Source organism: Anopheles maculipalpis, chromosome 2RL (assembly GCF_943734695.1).
Source record: "Anopheles maculipalpis chromosome 2RL, idAnoMacuDA_375_x, whole genome shotgun sequence".
In the NCBI taxonomy this organism is placed as follows: domain Eukaryota; kingdom Metazoa; phylum Arthropoda; class Insecta; order Diptera; family Culicidae; genus Anopheles; species Anopheles maculipalpis.
In genome coordinates this window covers 53,038,898-53,057,649 of record NC_064871.1, presented here as the reverse complement: position 1 = coordinate 53,057,649, position 18,752 = coordinate 53,038,898, and the positions used below count along the sequence as shown (strand labels likewise).

General features: G+C 44.3%; 5 protein-coding genes across 5 annotated transcripts; 3 read left to right on the top strand and 2 right to left on the bottom strand.

Moving 5' to 3' along the window:
* Positions 1-1,647: 1,647 nt before the first annotated feature.
* On the bottom strand, positions 1,648-2,858 carry LOC126567259 (probable E3 ubiquitin-protein ligase HERC3). Its single transcript, XM_050223490.1, has 3 exons — positions 2,768-2,858; positions 2,207-2,696; positions 1,648-2,146 (listed from the first exon to the last, which is right to left on the bottom strand). The coding sequence occupies exons 1-3, from the start codon at positions 2,856-2,858 to the stop codon at positions 1,648-1,650; spliced, it is 1,080 nt and encodes a 359-aa protein (XP_050079447.1).
* Positions 2,859-2,996: 138 nt separating this feature from the next.
* Positions 2,997-4,076, top strand: LOC126559209 (ADP-ribosylation factor-like protein 3). Its single transcript, XM_050215334.1, has 3 exons — positions 2,997-3,091; positions 3,420-3,917; positions 4,038-4,076. Exons 1-3 carry the CDS (start codon positions 3,089-3,091, stop codon positions 4,074-4,076), a joined length of 540 nt encoding a protein of 179 aa, XP_050071291.1. The 5' UTR covers positions 2,997-3,088.
* A 1,028-nt stretch (positions 4,077-5,104) lies between these two features.
* On the bottom strand, positions 5,105-6,955 carry LOC126557713 (uncharacterized). Its single transcript, XM_050213581.1, has 3 exons — positions 5,979-6,955; positions 5,517-5,799; positions 5,105-5,436 (listed from the first exon to the last, which is right to left on the bottom strand). Exons 1-3 carry the CDS (start codon positions 6,953-6,955, stop codon positions 5,113-5,115), a joined length of 1,584 nt encoding a protein of 527 aa, XP_050069538.1. The 3' UTR covers positions 5,105-5,112.
* Positions 6,956-10,719: 3,764 nt separating this feature from the next.
* LOC126558539 (luciferin sulfotransferase) lies at positions 10,720-11,801 on the top strand. Its single transcript, XM_050214563.1, has 2 exons — positions 10,720-11,066; positions 11,159-11,801. Exons 1-2 carry the CDS (start codon positions 10,720-10,722, stop codon positions 11,796-11,798), a joined length of 987 nt encoding a protein of 328 aa, XP_050070520.1. The 3' UTR covers positions 11,799-11,801.
* Positions 11,802-13,555: 1,754 nt separating this feature from the next.
* Positions 13,556-16,539, top strand: LOC126557327 (protein fem-1 homolog C). The gene is made up of 3 exons (XM_050213051.1): positions 13,556-14,063; positions 14,126-15,408; positions 16,306-16,539. The coding sequence occupies exons 1-3, from the start codon at positions 13,559-13,561 to the stop codon at positions 16,528-16,530; spliced, it is 2,013 nt and encodes a 670-aa protein (XP_050069008.1). The 5' UTR covers positions 13,556-13,558; the 3' UTR covers positions 16,531-16,539.
* The last annotated feature ends 2,213 nt before the right edge of the window (positions 16,540-18,752 follow it).

The window sequence follows — 18,752 nt, the reverse complement described above, 5'->3', positions numbered from 1 at the left end:
GACGAAATCCCTCAATTTGTTCTGCACTAATTACGCCCCATTCTGCCAAAACCGATCTCCAAAAGGGGACCAAAAAGTAAAAATGCATTCGCGCAATGAGGGTTTATGGCCAAAAAATTATTAACCAACCTCATCGTAATATCCCTACTGTCCCCGAACCATAAAAAGAAACGGGGAAGTGCAACAAAAAAAAAAGTGAAACTGCTCACAGGCCGTAACAATTTAATGATCATGCCCGTCAAGCTCCCCGTTTGGCTTGGGAGGAAGCAAACACTTACGCTTGCGCCCAGGCTTTACAAAAGATCGAGGCCACATGTACCCCAAAAACCAGCCCTCAGACCGGTTTCGACTGGCTCGTCTTCCGCCTCGCGTGTCCTCCCTCGCCAGTGTGTGTCCGGCCTCATAATTTAACTCATTTTTTGGACAAAAGCAAGCATCGACGTTCCTTGCCGCGTGTCCTCGCCATCGCGTCGATCGTCATCAAATTTTAACGTCATTCGTCTTCGTCCTCGGCGTCCTCGTCGTGCGCGTCGATTGCACACAGAATTACCACATCTTGCAATTGCAACGAAAAAAAAAAAACAAACGGTCCATTAGCTCGCATGCACTCGAGGAGTGCAAGTGCAGTCGTTGCAGTTGCGCATGCACCGAAAACCGAAACCGGACCGTGCAGCAATGTGGCAGGAAGAAACTGGCTGGCCTTGATCTTATTTTCACTCTCAATTTTTCGAGGGTTCGACCAGGTCTGTCTGGCTTTAAGAAGCGCGTCTTTCGTCTGTCCCCCCCCCCCCCCCCTTTTCCCATCCTACCTTGCCCCACCCTGTTTTTTTTTCGTTCTCTCTCTCTCTCTCTCTCTCCCTTTTGTCTGTTTCTCGTTTGCAGTTGCTGCTTGTTGTCGTCCACCGTGCCCTTTTGTTTACCGAGTAGCTTACCATTTCGGCGAAAGCGTTGCAACTGCAACATAAAGCAAAAGAAAAAAAGAGAGCAATAATAAAAATTTTCGTTTCACTGATCATGCAAAAGTGCATGCATGTACATAGCTACACACAAGACATGACTTTTGCGTATAGTCCTAAGGTTTTTTACGCCTTGTTTCGTCTGGCAGGGATGCTGTTCCGCGCGGCAAGGATGCGAACGTCCCGCCGGCTTGAGACGAAGAGCGGTTGTGACCTCATTTCTTTTCAATTTTCGGCCAGCTGAAACCTTGAACATAGCCGGCCGGCCTGAAGCAGCAACACCATAACAACATCCTGCCCGATGTTGTTTCCTCCCAGCGTTTCACTCCAAGCTCGCCGACAGCGAGCCACCAGTGCCACGCAGTAACGCAGATCTACTCCACGTCGATCACCCGGGGTAGGGGAGGCCTGCATTTTCTTTCAATGCCGACTCCCGGTTATGCTTGCGTTTTTTGTACACTCTTTTGTTTTTCTTCTGCTCCTGTCCGCTTTGCAGCCTTCCTTCGCGCGATCTCGCGTACTTGAAACCCAGCAAAACTTGTTTCCTCAAAATATTACAGCTTCAGCCTGAAGCATCATCACCTCGCATTCGGTGTTCGGTCTTTCGGTGGTCCGTGGTCCGACGTATAAATAGCATCCAGTGGAATCAGGTCAAGGATAGCGCAACTTTGTATGGCATTTTGGGTATTTTTTATTCGTTTTCAACACGCTGCAGGAAGTACACTTGGCATGCACCCGTTCCCAACTCTAATGAGGCTTCGGGTGTTTTCACAGGTTTGGGAAGCTTCCGAAAGCCCTCGAAATTGGATGACGAAGAAACTTTTGTATAGTTAAACCTGGTACCTAAATCCCATCCCGCTAATAATACATTTTTATTTCCATCAACACCATTAGCTTCTATTACGGTATGTCCTATGCCACAGTGTACTTTTTCCACCGTAACTTCATCATCACCCGGGAAGGATACGAGATGCGGGAGCGAAACAACACGTTCGTTGTGTTCGGGATCCATTAACCCCAGCTGACCCTGATTGTTCCAGCCCCACGTGTACAGATCCCCAAAGGAAGATACCGCAGCGGAGTGCCATCCCTGTGCGCTGATGTCAATTACTTTCACGCCTGCCAATCCTTCCACGATCTGCGGATGATCGCTGAACGCAACAATTTCTCCACTTCCAAGTTGTCCGCGCCTGTCAAGAAAGTTGATAAGTATTCAATCGGTTTAAACTGATTCCCACTGCCATGCTTACAATCCTCCACCCCAGCTGTATACATCTCCATTCGTGGTGAGCAACAGACAATGTTCAAATCCAGTTGCCACCTTTCTAATCCGCACGTGCTGGGGAAGGGTGATCGTATGATTCGGTATATTGTACACGCCATTTGACGAAGTGCATGCTACGGAAACGCATTCCCCGCAGGCTAGATGAGTTATGTGGCATTTTTTTGTCTTCATTTTATCATCGTTCTCTATACCGAGAAAATTTACCGGAACCACTGTTTCGATTGAACAATTGTACTTCAACAATTCTCCATTAGACAACAGCACTAAACAGTGTTTACTGTTTGCTGCTAAAGATGAAATGTTCGTATCGAACTCAATCGTCTTATGATCCGACATTAGAGCACAGAATATGTGCAGCTGATTCTCGTGTGCTAGGAAGCTGTAAAGTTGTCCAAACTGTGCCTGTATTTTGTTGGATATCGTGTTTACCTTCATCAATTCGCATAAATTGATTTCTGCAAAAAAAAATTGTAACTTCTCTATACATATGCAATTGAGCATGCATTGTGTGCATGCAGCAACTTACCCTTCCAGTCACAATTTGTTTCCACTTCCAAAGGATTCATCCCTTTTACCCATAACTTAACGTTCTTTTTTGAATAACTGTGCGCCTCCATTTGCCGTTGAAAATTTGCTGTTGCACAAGCGTTCACGAACCCTGCCGTGCAGCGACACCTAGCCCTCAAACACAGAAGCTCAAACTTCAGTGACGTTCGTGACAGTTGACCGTGTGTTTTGTAGGTGTTGTTTTGCTACTGCGGTCTGGTTGCTGCTCCTATCAGCACTCACAATTTTGAAAAATACTTCACACTTTTCTTACCCATTCGTAGCTACTGTACAACTTTCAATGGTAAGGGACGTTCCAAAAACTAGTTTAAGTCGTAACACATTTGTTTGATGTGTTAATTAACAGTTTTTCACACTCGAACACAAGATTCACTTTGTTTGGTGCGCGTTTCCCGGGCAACGGAGTTTGTTTTGACAGGCTTGACGGGTTTGAGTGTTCAAGAGAGTTTGTTTGCTTTTAACTTGTTTCGTAGTTTCACTATCTTTTTAAAAAAAATGGCACATTTACATAGTAACTCAATTTACTAAATCTCAAAAATAAGCATCACAATTATCGCTTCCAACATACATTGTCATCACAAAACTAGTATCTATTTAAAAACATTTTCCAGGGGCTTCTCTCGCTTTTGCGAAAGTTACGATCCGCACCGGAAAAGGAGCTACGTATCCTGCTGCTCGGATTGGACAATGCTGGCAAGACCACGCTGCTTAAACAGCTCGCATCCGAGGAAGTAACGCAAGTGACTCCCACTGCCGGATTCAACATAAAGTCCGTTGTATCGGACGGATTCAAGCTGAACGTTTGGGATATCGGAGGACAAAGCAAAATTCGACCCTATTGGAAGAACTATTTCGAAAACACCGACGTGCTCATATATGTGATCGATTCCAGTGACAAAAAGCGGCTAGAAGAAACGGGCGATGAGCTGACGGAATTATTATTGGATGATAAGCTAAAATCCGTACCATTGCTAGTGTTTGCCAACAAGCAGGATGTAGTTGGTGCACTGAAAGCTAGCGAGATTGCTGAATGTTTAAAGCTGGTAAAGCTGATGGATCGCACTTGGCAGATACAAGGCTGTTCGGCTCTGCAGGGCACAGGCGTGAAGGTAAGCTAAAATTGATCCCTAAAATCAGTCTGTCATAAGTCTTTTAAGTATTTGCTACCAGCATTAACCACCTTACCAATACATCTATTCCCGTACATGCTGCATTTCACATACAAATAGGAAGGAATGGATTGGGTTTGCAAAAGCATAAAGAAATAAGCTCTTTACCTTACTTACACATTTCATTCGATTCGACAACACATTGATACCACATTTTCCGTCCACCGTATATATTTTACGAGCCTTAACACCGAAGTGCAATAAACAGCATAACGCATGAAACGAAACAAATATTAAACAAAGGTATATAATATCGGGTCCCCGTCGATACGTTTAATAAGTCATCAAAAATACAGAGCTAATCGCAATAATCGGTTGGTTTTTATTTTAGATTATTTTTTTCATTTTATTTTTTTGTTTTCTTTTTTGGTCGTGACCACGTCGCTAATTTCTAATCACCCTAATTCAGCGTCGCACAGCAGTGCAAAATTTGCCAGAATTTATAAGCCTACATTCGAACTTACCATATCATGCGAGAAACATTCAAACAATTACGCAAATCGATTTTCCACATGCATTCATTCCTAAGTCTTCAAATAGTACGGCTAGCTTAAATCTATTCCTCCTGCTATGTAGTAAATGCCGAAAATTTAGGCAATTGCCAACGAGAATGTGTCCAACAACTAAAGAATTGTTACACTAACAATTTTCATCGTATAAAGAGCATTCTACCAGCACCGGATACCAATGTCCGTGGAGTGGATCCAGAATGCATGCTTATCGTTAAAATATTTTTCCTCTCCTAACTTACCTAACCGTACATTACTTAATTCTTAATCTTAACCATACGTCCGATCATCGCTCGCTCACTTTCATCCGGCATCACACGGTTAGGTAAATTCGAATGTACACTCAAACCCTGTCGGCAAAGACCCTGTGTGACTAACTGTGTTCTTTAGGTGGCGCAGTAGTACCAGACATAGATCACTAGGTTTTTTGTGTAGTTTTGAGTCAACAATCACGCGTTTGTTCGTGTTTTTTTCTGGGCATTCGCATTTTGTCAATTCCACCAACGCTCACATTGGCGCTGGTGGAATGGACAGAACGAAAACTAACAACGGAAACGAACGTCAGTCTGTTCAACGACTGGCGCCCGTTTCCCAATACGTCCACTAAATCAGCACAGGCTAGCGCCTTAAAGCTCACTGTGAGGATACTCCGTCGTGACACGGTTTTCACTCTCGTGGTACTCTAAACAATCGACCGGATGCTTCACATCACAATGGTGTGGATCGTTGATGATGGCAAACAGCGTCCAGAAGGGGGTATGCGTTTCCTGCGCAATAAACCATGCCGCTGCCATACTGCCAAATCGTGTTACACCGTGCTTGAAACCGCCAAGACCCAACTTTTCGTTCGGATCGTGTGAATTGATGTCGCAGAGGATGTATTTGTCACAGTGTGGCGTTGCGATTGCTTGCCGATACGCTCGATGCACCTTCAGCACTGGTTCAATAACCTATTGAACGAGGGGGGTGGAGAATGAAAGAAATAGTTTAACTCGCGGAACAATTAACGATTCGCGCCCAGATAACTCACCTCAAGATTCAGCGTGTCGGTCAGCTTATCGGTCATCTCGGTCACATTGTACTGGGTCAGGAACTGTTTGGCCTTGCCCAGCTTCAGCAAGTCCTTCACGTAGTTCACGGCCGGCTTAACGTACTGGATGGAAGAAATTTTTACCGCCAGATGGCGCTTCGCCACATGATCGATCAAGTGCGAGATCGTTTCGCTCGGTCGATTAATATCGAGGAACGTTTGTTTCGGATAGCCCTGCGATTGCAGGAATCCGTTGGCCATCATCTGTCCGGTGGCAACGTATCTATACAACGGGAAACCCCGCCATAAACGAGAGAAGCAATGTATAAGCGTTGCGTACGCAAACTGCTGACCTACTTTTAACAGCAGCTTTCAACCGTATCGAATACACCACGTCATCTCGTAACGGTATTCGGTGCGGGAACTGTCTGCATGTGTCACTGGTTATACGTGATTACTCACCGTTGGTAAACCTCCGGATTTGCGATGTAGTTCACCCACTCGGCCAGATAGATGGTTGCTGCCTTGATCCAGCGCCGGCGGAACGATTGATTTTGCAGTGATTGGAAGAGTTTGTCGTAGTCTAGCTTACCGTCCCGTCCCACGAAACCCTTGAAGACGGCATTCAAACCCAACTTCATCCACAGCGCTTCGGCCAGTTCGGATTGCGTAAATTGGTCCCACATTACGTGAATGTTTTCCAAGAACGGTGGCAAAACCCACGAATGATCCTTGTGCTTGGCATGGGTACGTTCCATTTCCGGTCCGGAAAACGATTGAAATGCTTGAACTGCCAAGGGCAACAGATTCATCAGCGCATCAGCTCCACCAGCGTTTGAGGGCGATTCACGATCTTGATCAGCGTTGTTGTAGTTCGCTAGCCAGCTTGATGCCATCGTAAGCATCGTATCAACGAGCGGATTCTGTCCCTGGTCGGCTTGAGCTTTGCGCTTCTGGCGCTTGCTGCCAGTTTGCGGCTGCTGACGACGAACAGGCTCATCGTCATCTGATTCCACGCCACCACCACCGCCACTAGCCGCTCCAGCAAACATTTGAATCACATTTCCAATCAACGCAGGATCAAATCCTCCTCCTCCACCTCCACCACCTCCTCCATTCGCACCGGCCGCTAACATACTTCCGATGCCCGAAAGAATCGCACCCATGCCATCGTTTCCACTAGCCTTTCCACCACTGTTGGCGTTGGCCATCAGCGGCAGCAGCATAGAAGCAATACCAGAGAGCCCGGCGGCACCCCCTCCTCCACCGCCACCTCCACCCTGTTGATTTCCGAGCGTCGACAAAAACTCGCTCGCCATATCTAAGAACGGGCTACCCTCGTCAGCCACTGCATCATTCGCACGCTGCGCCGTATATGCACCACTGATCGAGAAGATCACCAACGACACAATGCACAGATACTTTTGGCCGGAATACATTGCTTCCAGATTTTCACTGAAACTTCGTTAAATCAACTACAAGCTCTCCCAATGAACGTATGTACGCGATCTTGGTCCAAAAAGCTCCTAACACATTTTATTTCATCTGTTTGTTTGTACAGATGGAAATGGTTTCCCACACAAGACAAGAAAAAAGTTCTTTCACTCGCGCGCGCAACAAGTCTTTGGTTTTTGGGGTTTGCGAGACAAGCGCTCGGCTCGAAATCTGGCACCGAACTGAACGGACTACAGAATAGCCACGTTCCTCGTGAAGATTGGCCCCAGACTTGTGGCCCCTTAAGCCAAGCAAGCGCTCCTGTCCCGCGAGCATGCGAACAAAAGAGACGGATATGCTGGTGGCCGGATGAAAGCAGAAGCGTAAAAGCAATGGTAATTGTCGAGCTGCGATCGTACGAAGGGAGCAAAAAGGTAAAGGTGTATCGAGAGAAGATGCGGTCGGGAAGAATAAGCTTGAAAAGATGGAAGGAAAGAAAATAACATAACATAACGTAAAAAAGAACGTATACACATGAAATCATGACTCGATGGGCATCGAAATGAAACGGAGCGAACAGCACTAGAACAGGTTGTATGGTTGTCTGATGTAGCTAGGCAGGCAGGCAGGCGCAAGAAGTCCGCGGCCACTCTAGCGTACCTAGGAGCTCGTGATCAGCGTATGTGGCTGACTGAGTTAGGCCATTCGTTACGCTGCGGATTCGGGGCGACGTCACGAGGGTTCCGGGTAGATGGGTGGAAAATTATATTTTTATAACAGTAATTCTTAGCCAGGCATGTATATTCGCTGGACCTGGTGTAGCTACCCCACCCAGTTGTGCCTGTGCCTCGCACGGGTATAGAATTCCAATCAGTTCCAACCGGTGAAGAGGTAGAACCATGCGATTTTGCGTGCCTTGCCGTACCACTGGAGGAACGTAATTGACCAGCAGACCGAGCGCGAACTGCAAAGATCCGCTAGTCTCCTATTTGGGGCGCGCAGGTTCGGATCACAGTACTTGTTCGTACGCTATTCTTTCAAGCGTTTCAAATCTTTCGTGTAAATTGCTGTGAGGAAGATGCCACAACGGCGTATGATTTGCCATTTTACATTCACTGACGGCCGGATGACCCGGGAGCGTTCTTTGCAAATGTCCACGAAAACAAAAGCTTCCAAACTTTCACCGTCCCAAAATATTGGAAGCAAAACAACAGAGGATGAAGAGAAGGTTCGGACGTCGTGGGTCTCGCAGACGCAGTTAAGGTACGACTCAAGAGCCAAAGCGCTGCATTATTCATGATCGCCGCGTAAAAAGAGAACTGATCTTCTGGAGAGGTTAGGGTTGATATGCTGCGGGAGGTAAGAAACAGGGTGAAACAGGTTACCAGATGTGGTGCCAGAATCCGCAAATGGGTCACCATGAACGGCCTTTAGCTATTCTTCGTGTGCCAAATGGGGAAGAGTTCCTTCACTGGCTGGCTTCAACCAACGGTGAATGTAACAAAACACACTTACCTGTTTGGGTGTTAATTTATTAAAAATAAGAGAAGCAAGATGAGTGAGTGAGTGAGGATTGCACCAATGTCGTTAACCTCAAAGTTAAGATACTTCAGCAGAATGTTCTTTCTCCGGATGAAGCATCATTGAATATTTGTTTTTTCTCCCCACTTGCGATCTCTCTGTCTCCCACCTTGCCTTGCTCACCTCTTGTAATGTCGATGGTTTGCGAATGATCATGGGTTGGTTGGAGGAAACCGACAAATGTATGTTTTTTTTTTTCGCTTTTTGGTGCTCTATGTAGAAGCCTGCCATCGATATTCCGAACCGAAAAAAGTGGGTCAAATGCTGCTCGAGTATAAACTGGGGAACCCGAAACCGGGATCACGACCATTGCGCGTTTGGGCCTTCAAATGCCATGAGCCGAGAATTGAAGGAAGGAAAGATGTAAAAGATTATCCGTAGGCGGTCGGAAATAGATGTAGACTCCGAAAAGAAAGATAAAACTTTTTGCAGACAGACGACGACATCCTAGGAAACGAGGAAAAGGTCAAACGGACTAAACGAAAGATAAGGAATGTTTTGGTGTAATGTGGAAGAATTTGGTCGGGTAGAATGGATTCATTCAGGAAGGAGTTGGCCAGATATTTCTGGCTTCCTTGATTTTCTTCTTATTTTACCGGCAACTGCAAATGCTGCGTGGAGAGATCGGTTCGGTTGTTCATTTCATTGATGACGGATGCCAGTTATTACAAGCAGAAATAAAAAAATTTTATCTAAATATTTACTATGTATTGGATTTTTCTTGCTTTTTCATGCATGAGATCTACATTCAAATTAATTTACGGATCGACAATCAGAGCGTCAAATATCATAAAATGTTCAGTTCACTACACATTGAACCAAGATTTAGACTGGCTGTTACAAATGATGAGAATGTCATATAAAGTAATTGTAACAATTTTTCTTTCGTTGGCCCTGTGTACTAGCGATCCACCCAAAGATCAGCAATCATATCCATATCGTCTTTTTATTATGCCTGTTGTATACAGACAAGATATTCCCGCGTTATCAATCAGCACATTAGATGAATTCCTGAACGTCAAAGATCGTGAGGCACTCTTTGACCACAGACTATGCTCGATGGGACTTTCACAATGTTCTCTCTTGTCTGGAGCGATATAAAAATATCGAATTGGACAATGTTTTGTACTCTTACCAGCATGATAAGATTGTATCAAAAGCAGAAGAAAAGTAAGGAAACCGAAGAATCTTGACTGCGTTTTTGTAGCAGATCTTCTGGTGCGCGATCGCATCACTGATAGCAGAAACTCCGATCAATAGAGTTTTTACAGACAATCTTTCAGAAATCTTTGCAAAGATTTTTTAAAATATTCGGTAGCCAAGACGGCTGATCATCGCCACGTTGTCTGATAGCCAATACCTTGAAATATCCAAGTTCTATCTCTCAAATTTTGTATTTGATACCCAAAAAACCGATCAGTAAAAGGATGACGTATTTTCGACGAAGAGCCACATTAATGAATAAAAGGATCAAAATAATTTCAAATTCTTTAACATGTAGTGGAAACGGTTTATTGCATCAAACAGCGCAATTGCTGAGGATTGCAGATGTATTTTATGAGTTCATTAGGTAACCATGCCATTTCCTACGGAATTCCCACTCCCAGAGCATGGGCACAGCACTACAAGATCCCTTAATCCATAATCTGAGCCGCGTGTTTACGGTTACTAAGCGTCGCGACAGTGAAGTTCACAGCATTTCAAGACACTAAATTGATAGCCCTCCTTTTGCAGATGGCGATGACGGGCTTGAAGCCCATGCGTAATCGCTCCGCTCGGTTCTGAATTAGCCAGTACGTAAACAACTGCTTTCACAAACAAGGAAATGGCAGCACGGCACCCTCAGATACTCCCACCACGCTCGGGACCCGATATACAACATCAGTATGCTCGTGTCCGCCTAGGTGCTGCAAGAGAAACAACTACTTTCTTCCTAGGAACTGAAGTTCGCGCGCTTGCAGCCACTGCGATGCAAAAAGGCCTCGTACAGTCCTGCGTCCAGAGCCCGTACAAGAGTAGGGGACTGGGGACTGCATTTTATAAATGCCACTGCACAACCGATTTCCGGCCTCAGTATACGCCCGGTGGATGCACAGTGAAAGTGGTGAACGCTTTGGAAAAGTGTGGTGTTCGGTCATAGAAGTACTGTGCCTGTATTAGCCGTAATTTTGCAAGCTTCGGTGCCAGAATGGACCCTCTCGAGTATAACCCGCTTGGCGAAGGGCTTCGCGAACGGTTGGACGCATTCTTTGGTAGACGGGATCACTTTATCGAGGTGAACCCGGGTCACGTTGTGATGCCGAAAGCATTTGCCGATCTTGGTGATTCGATCCGTGCGCTACCGATCCGCCCGAACGATGTGTGGTTGATGTCTTTCCCGAGAGCTGGATCTACCTGGGCGCAGGAGATGGTGTGGCTTCTTGGCAACAATCTCGACTACGATGCCGCCCGCAATCAACTGCAGCAAGTGCGTACGCCGCTGCTCGAGCTTTCGGCCATCTTTTCGGACGATCGTAGCGTGGAGGACACTGTGACGTAAGTTATGGCATGCGAACGTTAGAAAAGGGCGATCTATCTTGTACTGACGTATTGCTATGTATTTTTTCCGGGTTCGCTTCATCCGCTAGCCGACATGAAAAAATCGATTCGGTGCAATGTGTGCAACAGATGGTCGGTAGGCGCTTCATCAAATCACACCTTCCATGGCAGCTGCATCCCCGCGAGATGGATAACGTGCGGCCAAAGATCATCTACGTGGTTCGAAATCCCAAGGATCTGTGTGTGTCCTATTACTACTACTGCCAGCTAATCCATCGGTCCGAAGGTACGTTCGAAGAGTTTTGCGATCTCTTCCTAGCTGATCAGGCACCCATCGGGCCAATGTGGGCCCATGCATTGGCTTTCTGGAAGCGCCGCAATCAGGACAATATGCTTTTCCTGAAGTACGAAGACATGAAGCGCAATCTCCCGGAAGTGATACGTCAGTGTGCCGAGTTTCTCGAATTTGGACGTGAACTAACGGAGGAGGAAGTGCAACGGATGTGTGATCACCTGCAATTCGAACGGATGCAACGTAATCCGGCCGTTAATCTGGAACCGCTTATGAAAGAATCGCAGATCATTCAAAACAATGCTGGTGGGAAGTTTATTCGCAAAGGCGAGATTGGCGATTGGAAAAATCATATGGATGCGGCACTCTCGGCAAGATTCGACGCCTGGATAGAGGAGCATTTTGAGGGCACTGGGCTAGAATTTGATTACGAATAAAATAAAATAGTGTGTACCTTGGAAATAGCGTTTCATCGGAAAGAATTAATGTGAGGTATCTATAGCAACAAATTGTAATTGACAGAGGACGATTAAAACATCCGTTATTAGCGAAAAACCGGTGGATTGCTTTTAAGTGTACGCACACACACACACACCACACCTAAGCAGCATTAAATGCTTTGCACCAATTATGTGCCAGTTCCGTGATGTACACACCATCCACATCCCCACATCCTTCTACAATTTTTTCCGTGTCCGTCCACACGATAGCTTACGCAATCGGTATGATCCGCACACGCATGATGGTTTCCTCTTTCAACCTTCAGCAATGCAGCAATGGCTTCCTGTCCGCGATGCAAATTCATGCAATATCCGCCCGTCGTCGGTTAAAGCCTGTGCACTAGATGAAAACTGGTCAGCTGATTATCGGGCTAACGATACAGGCCAAACCAAACCACTATTCTTCCCTACCCAACTGTCGGGTATCGTTTGGGTTCGGTGTATCTACAACCGGTTCTTGGCTGTGGTCCATGCGGACAAGTCACTTGTAAACACCGTTACAGCCGCGTTTAGTTATGCCCTGCTAGGCTTCTGGAATCGTGTGTACACTACTAATAAGTGTAACGGTAACAATTTATCTTCCTTAGCATGGTATAATTGTATGATCTAGATTCCACTCTTCTGCCAACCGATCAACGAATCTCAGGATGGATTTTGAAGCTTAGGAATAAAAATTGTCGTTGGTATTTTCAGACTCGGGAGCTTCGTCAGAACTTGTCGTTTGTTTGCTCGTCACAAAGTGGATAAAATCCATGTGCAGAAACTACAAGCCTGGTTCAGCTTGTCCCGCGTACATTTAACCCTCATACTGTGCAGTCTATTTTACAGCAAATCACTCCTATTTAGGTGATCATTCATGTGTTATTGTCCACAAAAATTCTACTCCACATGACCACGTGATCGGTTGATAAAGTAAATGAAACGTGTGTGTTAATTGAGCCCTCACGTTGAAGTTCAATATTTTCCAATAATTCGCTTCTACTTCTTCTTGGCTTAACGACCTTCTAGGTCCTGCCGGCCATCGAATGGCTTACTAGACTTGATAGATTTGAACCTCAGTTCTGCCGTGTATTTCAAGTAGTAATGATATTTGTCCATGATTAAAGAACACGTTTGATGTTTATATGATTTTTTGTTTTCGGTTCCATCCAGTAACGGATCTAACGGTGGAATTTCCCTTTGTCGAATACTCTTCACCAAATCCTCTTGAACGGAAAGATTTTATGCTTTGAACTATGGAAGGAATTTTCGAATAAAATCATCAATTTTAATCTCCTTATAATAGTGCAAAACCTTCAAACAAATGGAAAATTCCCAATCAATAACGTTCATTTCAAATTTCCGATTCTGACCAATGCGCAAGCCCACAGTGCACAATGGTCGAGCAATGGTACAATTGTCAACATGACAGCTTCATCAAAACAATGCCAAAACATCAACCCGTAAATAAAAAATAGAAAAGTGTGAAAACGTTCCTGCCAGCCAATCAGCCAGCATCAGTGGTTTAATTTTTGTGTTATTCTATTTTTGTTCCCTGACTGAAAAGTAGCACCTGTCGAGGCTTTCGCAAACGTTATTCACCACTTTCGTCGGCCTGTTTATCGGAGTACAGTCGACTTTCCAGCAGTGCATTGTCGGACCAGATTCCGTCAAGCGTAATCTTTTAGTCGCGTTCAGGAGATCACAACCTTGGTCTAATGAGAAAACTTACGACGTATCCGTCGCACTCCACAACGTCACCGTCGTCATCATCCTCATCCTCGAAACAGGTGTACCAGCACAGAGCTTTGGAGCAAATCGGGAATGAGTTGCTGCAAGAATGCAAAGCCTGTACCGAAAATGCACGCCTCTCGAAAGGGCTTCGCGAGCAACTGGAGCGACTTCCGCGGAAGATGCGAAAGGAGGTTGTGAAACGTGTGAGCGATGGTTGCTCGCCACTGTTTATTGCCTGCCGCCGAGGCAATGTATACATCACGGAGTACTTGATAACGATGTGCGAAGCGGACAGCGAGCAGAGAGGGATGTTCGAAGTTCCGGAGGATCGCTCTGTTCACCACGTAACACCGCTCTGGTGTGCTTGCGTATCCGGCAAGCTTCCGGTGGTGAAATGTCTCGTTCGTCTTGGTTCCAACATTAATGCGCTTTCCGATACTGGATCGACACCATTACGTAGCGCTTGCTTCATGACACACATTGACATCGGTAAGTAGTTTGTAAACCAGAAAACAGTGTTGAAACGGTTTTATTTGTACCTTTTCTTGTAGTTCAATTTTTAGTCGAACACGGCGCAGACATCAAGAAACCCAACTACAACGGGGGAACGTGTCTGATCAATTCCGTACAGTCGGTCACACTCTGCACCTACCTCATCAGTAAAGGGGCGGACGTGAATGCGCGCGATATTCAGAACAAAACGGCCCTACATTACGCCATCCAGGAGCATAGGCTGGAAACGGCTCAGCTGCTGCTGGAGCACGGTGCAGATCCATTCGCCAAATCGCACTACGGTGACGATGCGCTGCAGACGGCCTGTCTCAAAGGAGCCTACCACATATTCGATTATTTGAAAAAGCGCATCAACTACTCCGCCGAACGGTTGGCCGATGCACACGAACTATTCGGATCGACGCTGATCGACGATCTGAACGTAACACGTGGTGCCATCCTGCACTGGCGCTTGGCACATCAGATTCGCTTGCGGGAAGCCGAATACATACCGAAGAAACCCACCATTGAGCCGCGGGCGGCCTATGGGTATGCGACCGAGTTTACCACCATTCCCGAGCTGGATAATATTGCTGCCGATATGGATGCGATGCGGGTGCAAAGTTTGCTCATTTACGAGCGAATTCTCGGTATCGAACACCGGGACACACTGTTCCGGTTAATGTTCCGAGGGGCCTCGTATGCCGATGCGCATCGGTTCCAGCGTTGCATCGATTTGTGGTTGCTTGCACTGCAGGTACGGGTGCAGAAATATTCAATCCTCTACTCGGACACATGCCTAGCGGCACAAGCCATCGTACGTTTGATGCTAGATCTTACCGATGGGTGCGACGAAATGATGCCGGTGGAATTGTACGAAGGCAGCGTGCCACGGTTCGAGGATGTGTATGCCGTGTTTAACATTCTTACGGCTAACATAGCGGTGGCCCGGCAACTCATCACCATCCGACCGGTGCATCGCAAGCAGCAGGAAAACTTTGATCGCGTGATGAAATGCCTTACGCACCTGATGTATCTGATGCTGGCTACGGCCAAGACGGAGTCGGATCGGAACGCTATCTACCGCTCGGTTCATACGCTCGTGCACAGCAAAGTGTGCAGCGCCATCACCAATGATACACTGCTGCATCTGTCCGTGTCACGGTTGAACGTGATCAAGAGTGGATACTTCAGTGACGAATCCACCTCGCTGCGGGTCGTTTTCCCGTGCCTGAAGGTGGCCAAGCTTCTGTTAGACTGTGGGGCCGATGTGAACGCAAAAAATGAATCCAAATCGACACCACTGCTAGTTGCTGCTATGCCTTACAACTACGATCGCGATGTAAGTATCACTTCCCTTTCATTTATTTTAATTAACAGAAATTTATTTATAGACCAATTTATTTTTCACCTTTACGAGTTCAAAATGATTTTAAATATAAATTGTTTATTTTATTCTATTGATACCCCTTACATGTGCAACCGCCTACACGGGTAGGCTATACGTTTTGTATGAGAATTAGCTATTTTTCGAATTGTAAAGCTTGCATCTCTCGATCTACTCGTCATATATGCTTGAAATTTTCAAGAGAGATGAGGCCATTTGTTTTCTTAGGAATTACATTTAAACGAGAATTTCAGAAAAAAAATCTTCTTTTAGTTTTTCGCTTGAAAATCTTTATATATACGGTAACCAACTGATCACTAACCAGAGTTTTTCTTTGAAAATGGGCAATCGTTTTGCTTAAATCAACCGTTATTTTGCGTAAATCAGCTGTAAAAGTTTCTTTTGTAAGGATTTTGTTTCATAGTATAGTGAATCTGGCATATGACTTCAAATATCTCATACGAACTGTTTGCATAAACTCAAATTGTATATTAACTGATATTATTGCTTATTGTACTGAGATGGGCCCAGCTAGAGCTTCTATAAAACTGAAAATACATAATCCTTTACAAAAAGTATGTTTGGCGCTTGATGTGCCACTGTAGATGTTAGGAGTTTACAGCTTTGGAAGCGAAAAATTTACGGAATAAGAATTTTTAAATTCTTATATAAATGTAATTCCTTTGACAGTAAATAGCCTCTCCTTTCTTGAAAATTTAATGCAAATACGACGAGCAGATCAAAAGATATGATATCATTTGAATCCAGCAAAAATGAAAACTCGCATACAAAATGTATTGCCTACCCGTGGTCGTAGAACAACGTGTATTTATATGAAAACTCTGCTTACAGGTGATTTACACGTTGCTTGAGTACGGTGCACATCTGGATGAACCAAATCGGCACGATGATCGCCCGTTAAACTTGCTGCGCAACAATCCCATCACCGACATTCCGACGCTAAATTATCTTCCGCTCAAGTGTCTCTGTTCGACGGTGATCGTGCGGTTTGGCATACCGTACCGCAACCAAATACCACGAACGCTAGAAGAATTTGTCCAACGGCACGAGCCGTAATAGAAGAAAGCAAACCTAATTCACCCTTGATCGACGGACCCTTTTCAGTAAGTTTTTCATTCAACTAAGTTCTAAATCTGTGATTTTTATAGAAAGAGAGAGCACACTATCGATAGGATTTAATTTAAAATCGTTTTGCAAAATACAACTAAATCGATGTAATATTTTTTTACACTGGCTGGTGGCACATTGTCCTACTATGGGCGCTATTTGTCAATTTCTTAGCAATAATTAGCAATTTTGTGGAAAACTTTCAAAAATATTGTAAACACTGCAGAGGCAAATGCAGAAAATACACAAATATTGCAAAAGCAAATGCAAATAAAGCTACTCATCAACACTACAACGCTGATACATACTTAGTACATTACGGTGTGGCTTCATTGAGCTAAGCATCGCGAACTTAAATTAGTAGTTCCAAAATAATGTGAAAGATATATTTAGGAATGGGCAAATGTAAGTGGATGAGTACACAAAATAGAACTAAAGTAAACCGATACATACTCCAAAGTACGGTGTAAAGGAAGGCTTAAAAGAGATATGACTATTATAGCAATTGCAATACATAACCAAGCGTAATACACTGTAATAGCACCAAAGCAAAGTTTTTCCGGCAATTTGCCACACGGACACAAAGACACTTTGGGAAAAGGATTCTTAGTTTACTTTAGGATAGTTTTTTTTTCACAAGCCGTGGCCGTGGCCGTAGACAGACTACAACCGAAATTTGCTGAGCGTATTCTGTTTGTTTTCCGACAAACCTTTAGTAGACTTAACCTTCAAATGTTTCGACAAGTATCCTGTCGAAAAGAATAATACATACATCGTAAAAGAGATAATAATATCAATAAGCCACTAATACTACTACTCAAACAACAATTGAATTGTATGATTAAAGGGGTTACAAAACGAAAAAAATCAACCTTCCCTTCGGCTAGTGTGTGCTCGCGGAACGATTTATGAATTAGTTTAATTACAATTTATTTAATATATTAAAGCATGCTGGTCAACGGGAATCTGTAATAGCCATCGGGAATGGTTTCGGTTGCACGATTCTTAGTTCTTCTTCTTTGACACACTACACAGCATACGATCGGAAAGATGGTAAATTTCGGAAACATAGAAATCTCATCGTTACTTCGTCAGATAAAGCAATATTGTCCACGATTTTGCGTGAGTTTATAATGATAAAATTCGTTCAAGAACAAGTTGATAAGAGAATGCAACAAGCCTGCAGAACACGTTTTTCGAACTCCAAAGTCCTCAAATATCGGCTATTAAGATCAAAACTGCTAGGAGCTACGAATCTTTGGACCAAAACTGCGCCAAAGCCTCCCATCCTATAATCATACCGCAGAATCTTTCTGATCCAAAAAAAAAACTGTGGCCATATAGCATTCTCGGCAATGTTGTTATGTATGTTCTGGGCTTGCTACATCATCCTTTTTTAATAGCATTAATTTTTCAAAAATATCCATTTAAAAATGAGAATCTTTTGAAGTAGTACTTTTAAAGTAATCGAGCTGTCCTCTAGAATGGGTCATTCTTTTCAACTTTGAATGATTGAAGTGTTTTTTTATTTAAATATTTTTGAATTGTCTCACCTTGTACAACCTTTGCAGGTCGCTTAGCTTGTTTCTCAAGGCGACTCGTCGACTTGGCTCATCGTTGGGATGTTATTACCTTACCAAACTTTAACCTCAAAGTGGTTGTAAGTGACGCACTAGGAAAGAAAAACAATAAGGCAATACATAAACACACCTCCCGGACGTTTTTAATCATTGTTACACGTCCGTTACGTTGGTAAAAGAATGCGTTAACGTAAATACACAAGCGTAATACATAAGCACTACGTAATAACACACTGCTTTCATGACGACAAGAAGCCTATATACAAACATACATATGTATATGTAATATGACGAAACTAGTGTTAGAAGAGAGCCCACAGAATTTGAACGGTGTTTAGAATGGGACATAATATTAACGAATAATTGTGATTATTATCCGAAAATTTATCGAAAAGAAAAGAAAAAGTAACAAGTATTACAAAGTGACAACAAAAAGCAACTACGTAATCGATAATTGTGCGAGTTCGTACTAACTATCTAATATAGTTGTGATATAGAGCCGTATACAAAGCAAGAATACAATAAATTAAGGTAACCCAACTATGGTGTGTACGTTCTTATTGAATAAATCTCCTGGTGACGACCAAGCTT

Excerpts from the sequence above, each read along its gene's own strand:
- LOC126559209 (XM_050215334.1), top strand. Across the intron at positions 3,918-4,037 it reads TGCAGGGCACAGGCGTGAAG|GAAGGAATGGATTGGGTTTG; the intron begins GTAAGCTAAAAT and ends ACATACAAATAG.
- LOC126557713 (XM_050213581.1), bottom strand. The coding sequence starts at position 6,955 with ATGTATTCCGGCCAAAAGTATCTGTGCATTGTGTCGTTGGTGATCTTC. Across the intron at positions 5,800-5,978 it reads AATCCGGAGGTTTACCAACG|ATACGTTGCCACCGGACAGA; the intron begins GTGAGTAATCAC and ends CCCGTTGTATAG. Across the intron at positions 5,437-5,516 it reads CCGACACGCTGAATCTTGAG|GTTATTGAACCAGTGCTGAA; the intron begins GTGAGTTATCTG and ends CTCGTTCAATAG.
- LOC126557327 (XM_050213051.1), top strand. The coding sequence starts at position 13,559 with ATGAGAAAACTTACGACGTATCCGTCGCACTCCACAACGTCACCGTCG. Across the intron at positions 14,064-14,125 it reads CATGACACACATTGACATCG|TTCAATTTTTAGTCGAACAC; the intron begins GTAAGTAGTTTG and ends CTTTTCTTGTAG. Across the intron at positions 15,409-16,305 it reads CTTACAACTACGATCGCGAT|GTGATTTACACGTTGCTTGA; the intron begins GTAAGTATCACT and ends CTCTGCTTACAG.
- LOC126567259 (XM_050223490.1), bottom strand. The coding sequence starts at position 2,858 with ATGGAGGCGCACAGTTATTCAAAAAAGAACGTTAAGTTATGGGTAAAA. Across the intron at positions 2,697-2,767 it reads AACAAATTGTGACTGGAAGG|AAATCAATTTATGCGAATTG; the intron begins GTAAGTTGCTGC and ends TTTTTTTTGCAG. Across the intron at positions 2,147-2,206 it reads TACAGCTGGGGTGGAGGATT|GCGCGGACAACTTGGAAGTG; the intron begins GTAAGCATGGCA and ends CTTTCTTGACAG.
- LOC126558539 (XM_050214563.1), top strand. The coding sequence starts at position 10,720 with ATGGACCCTCTCGAGTATAACCCGCTTGGCGAAGGGCTTCGCGAACGG. Across the intron at positions 11,067-11,158 it reads AGCGTGGAGGACACTGTGAC|CCGACATGAAAAAATCGATT; the intron begins GTAAGTTATGGC and ends TTCATCCGCTAG.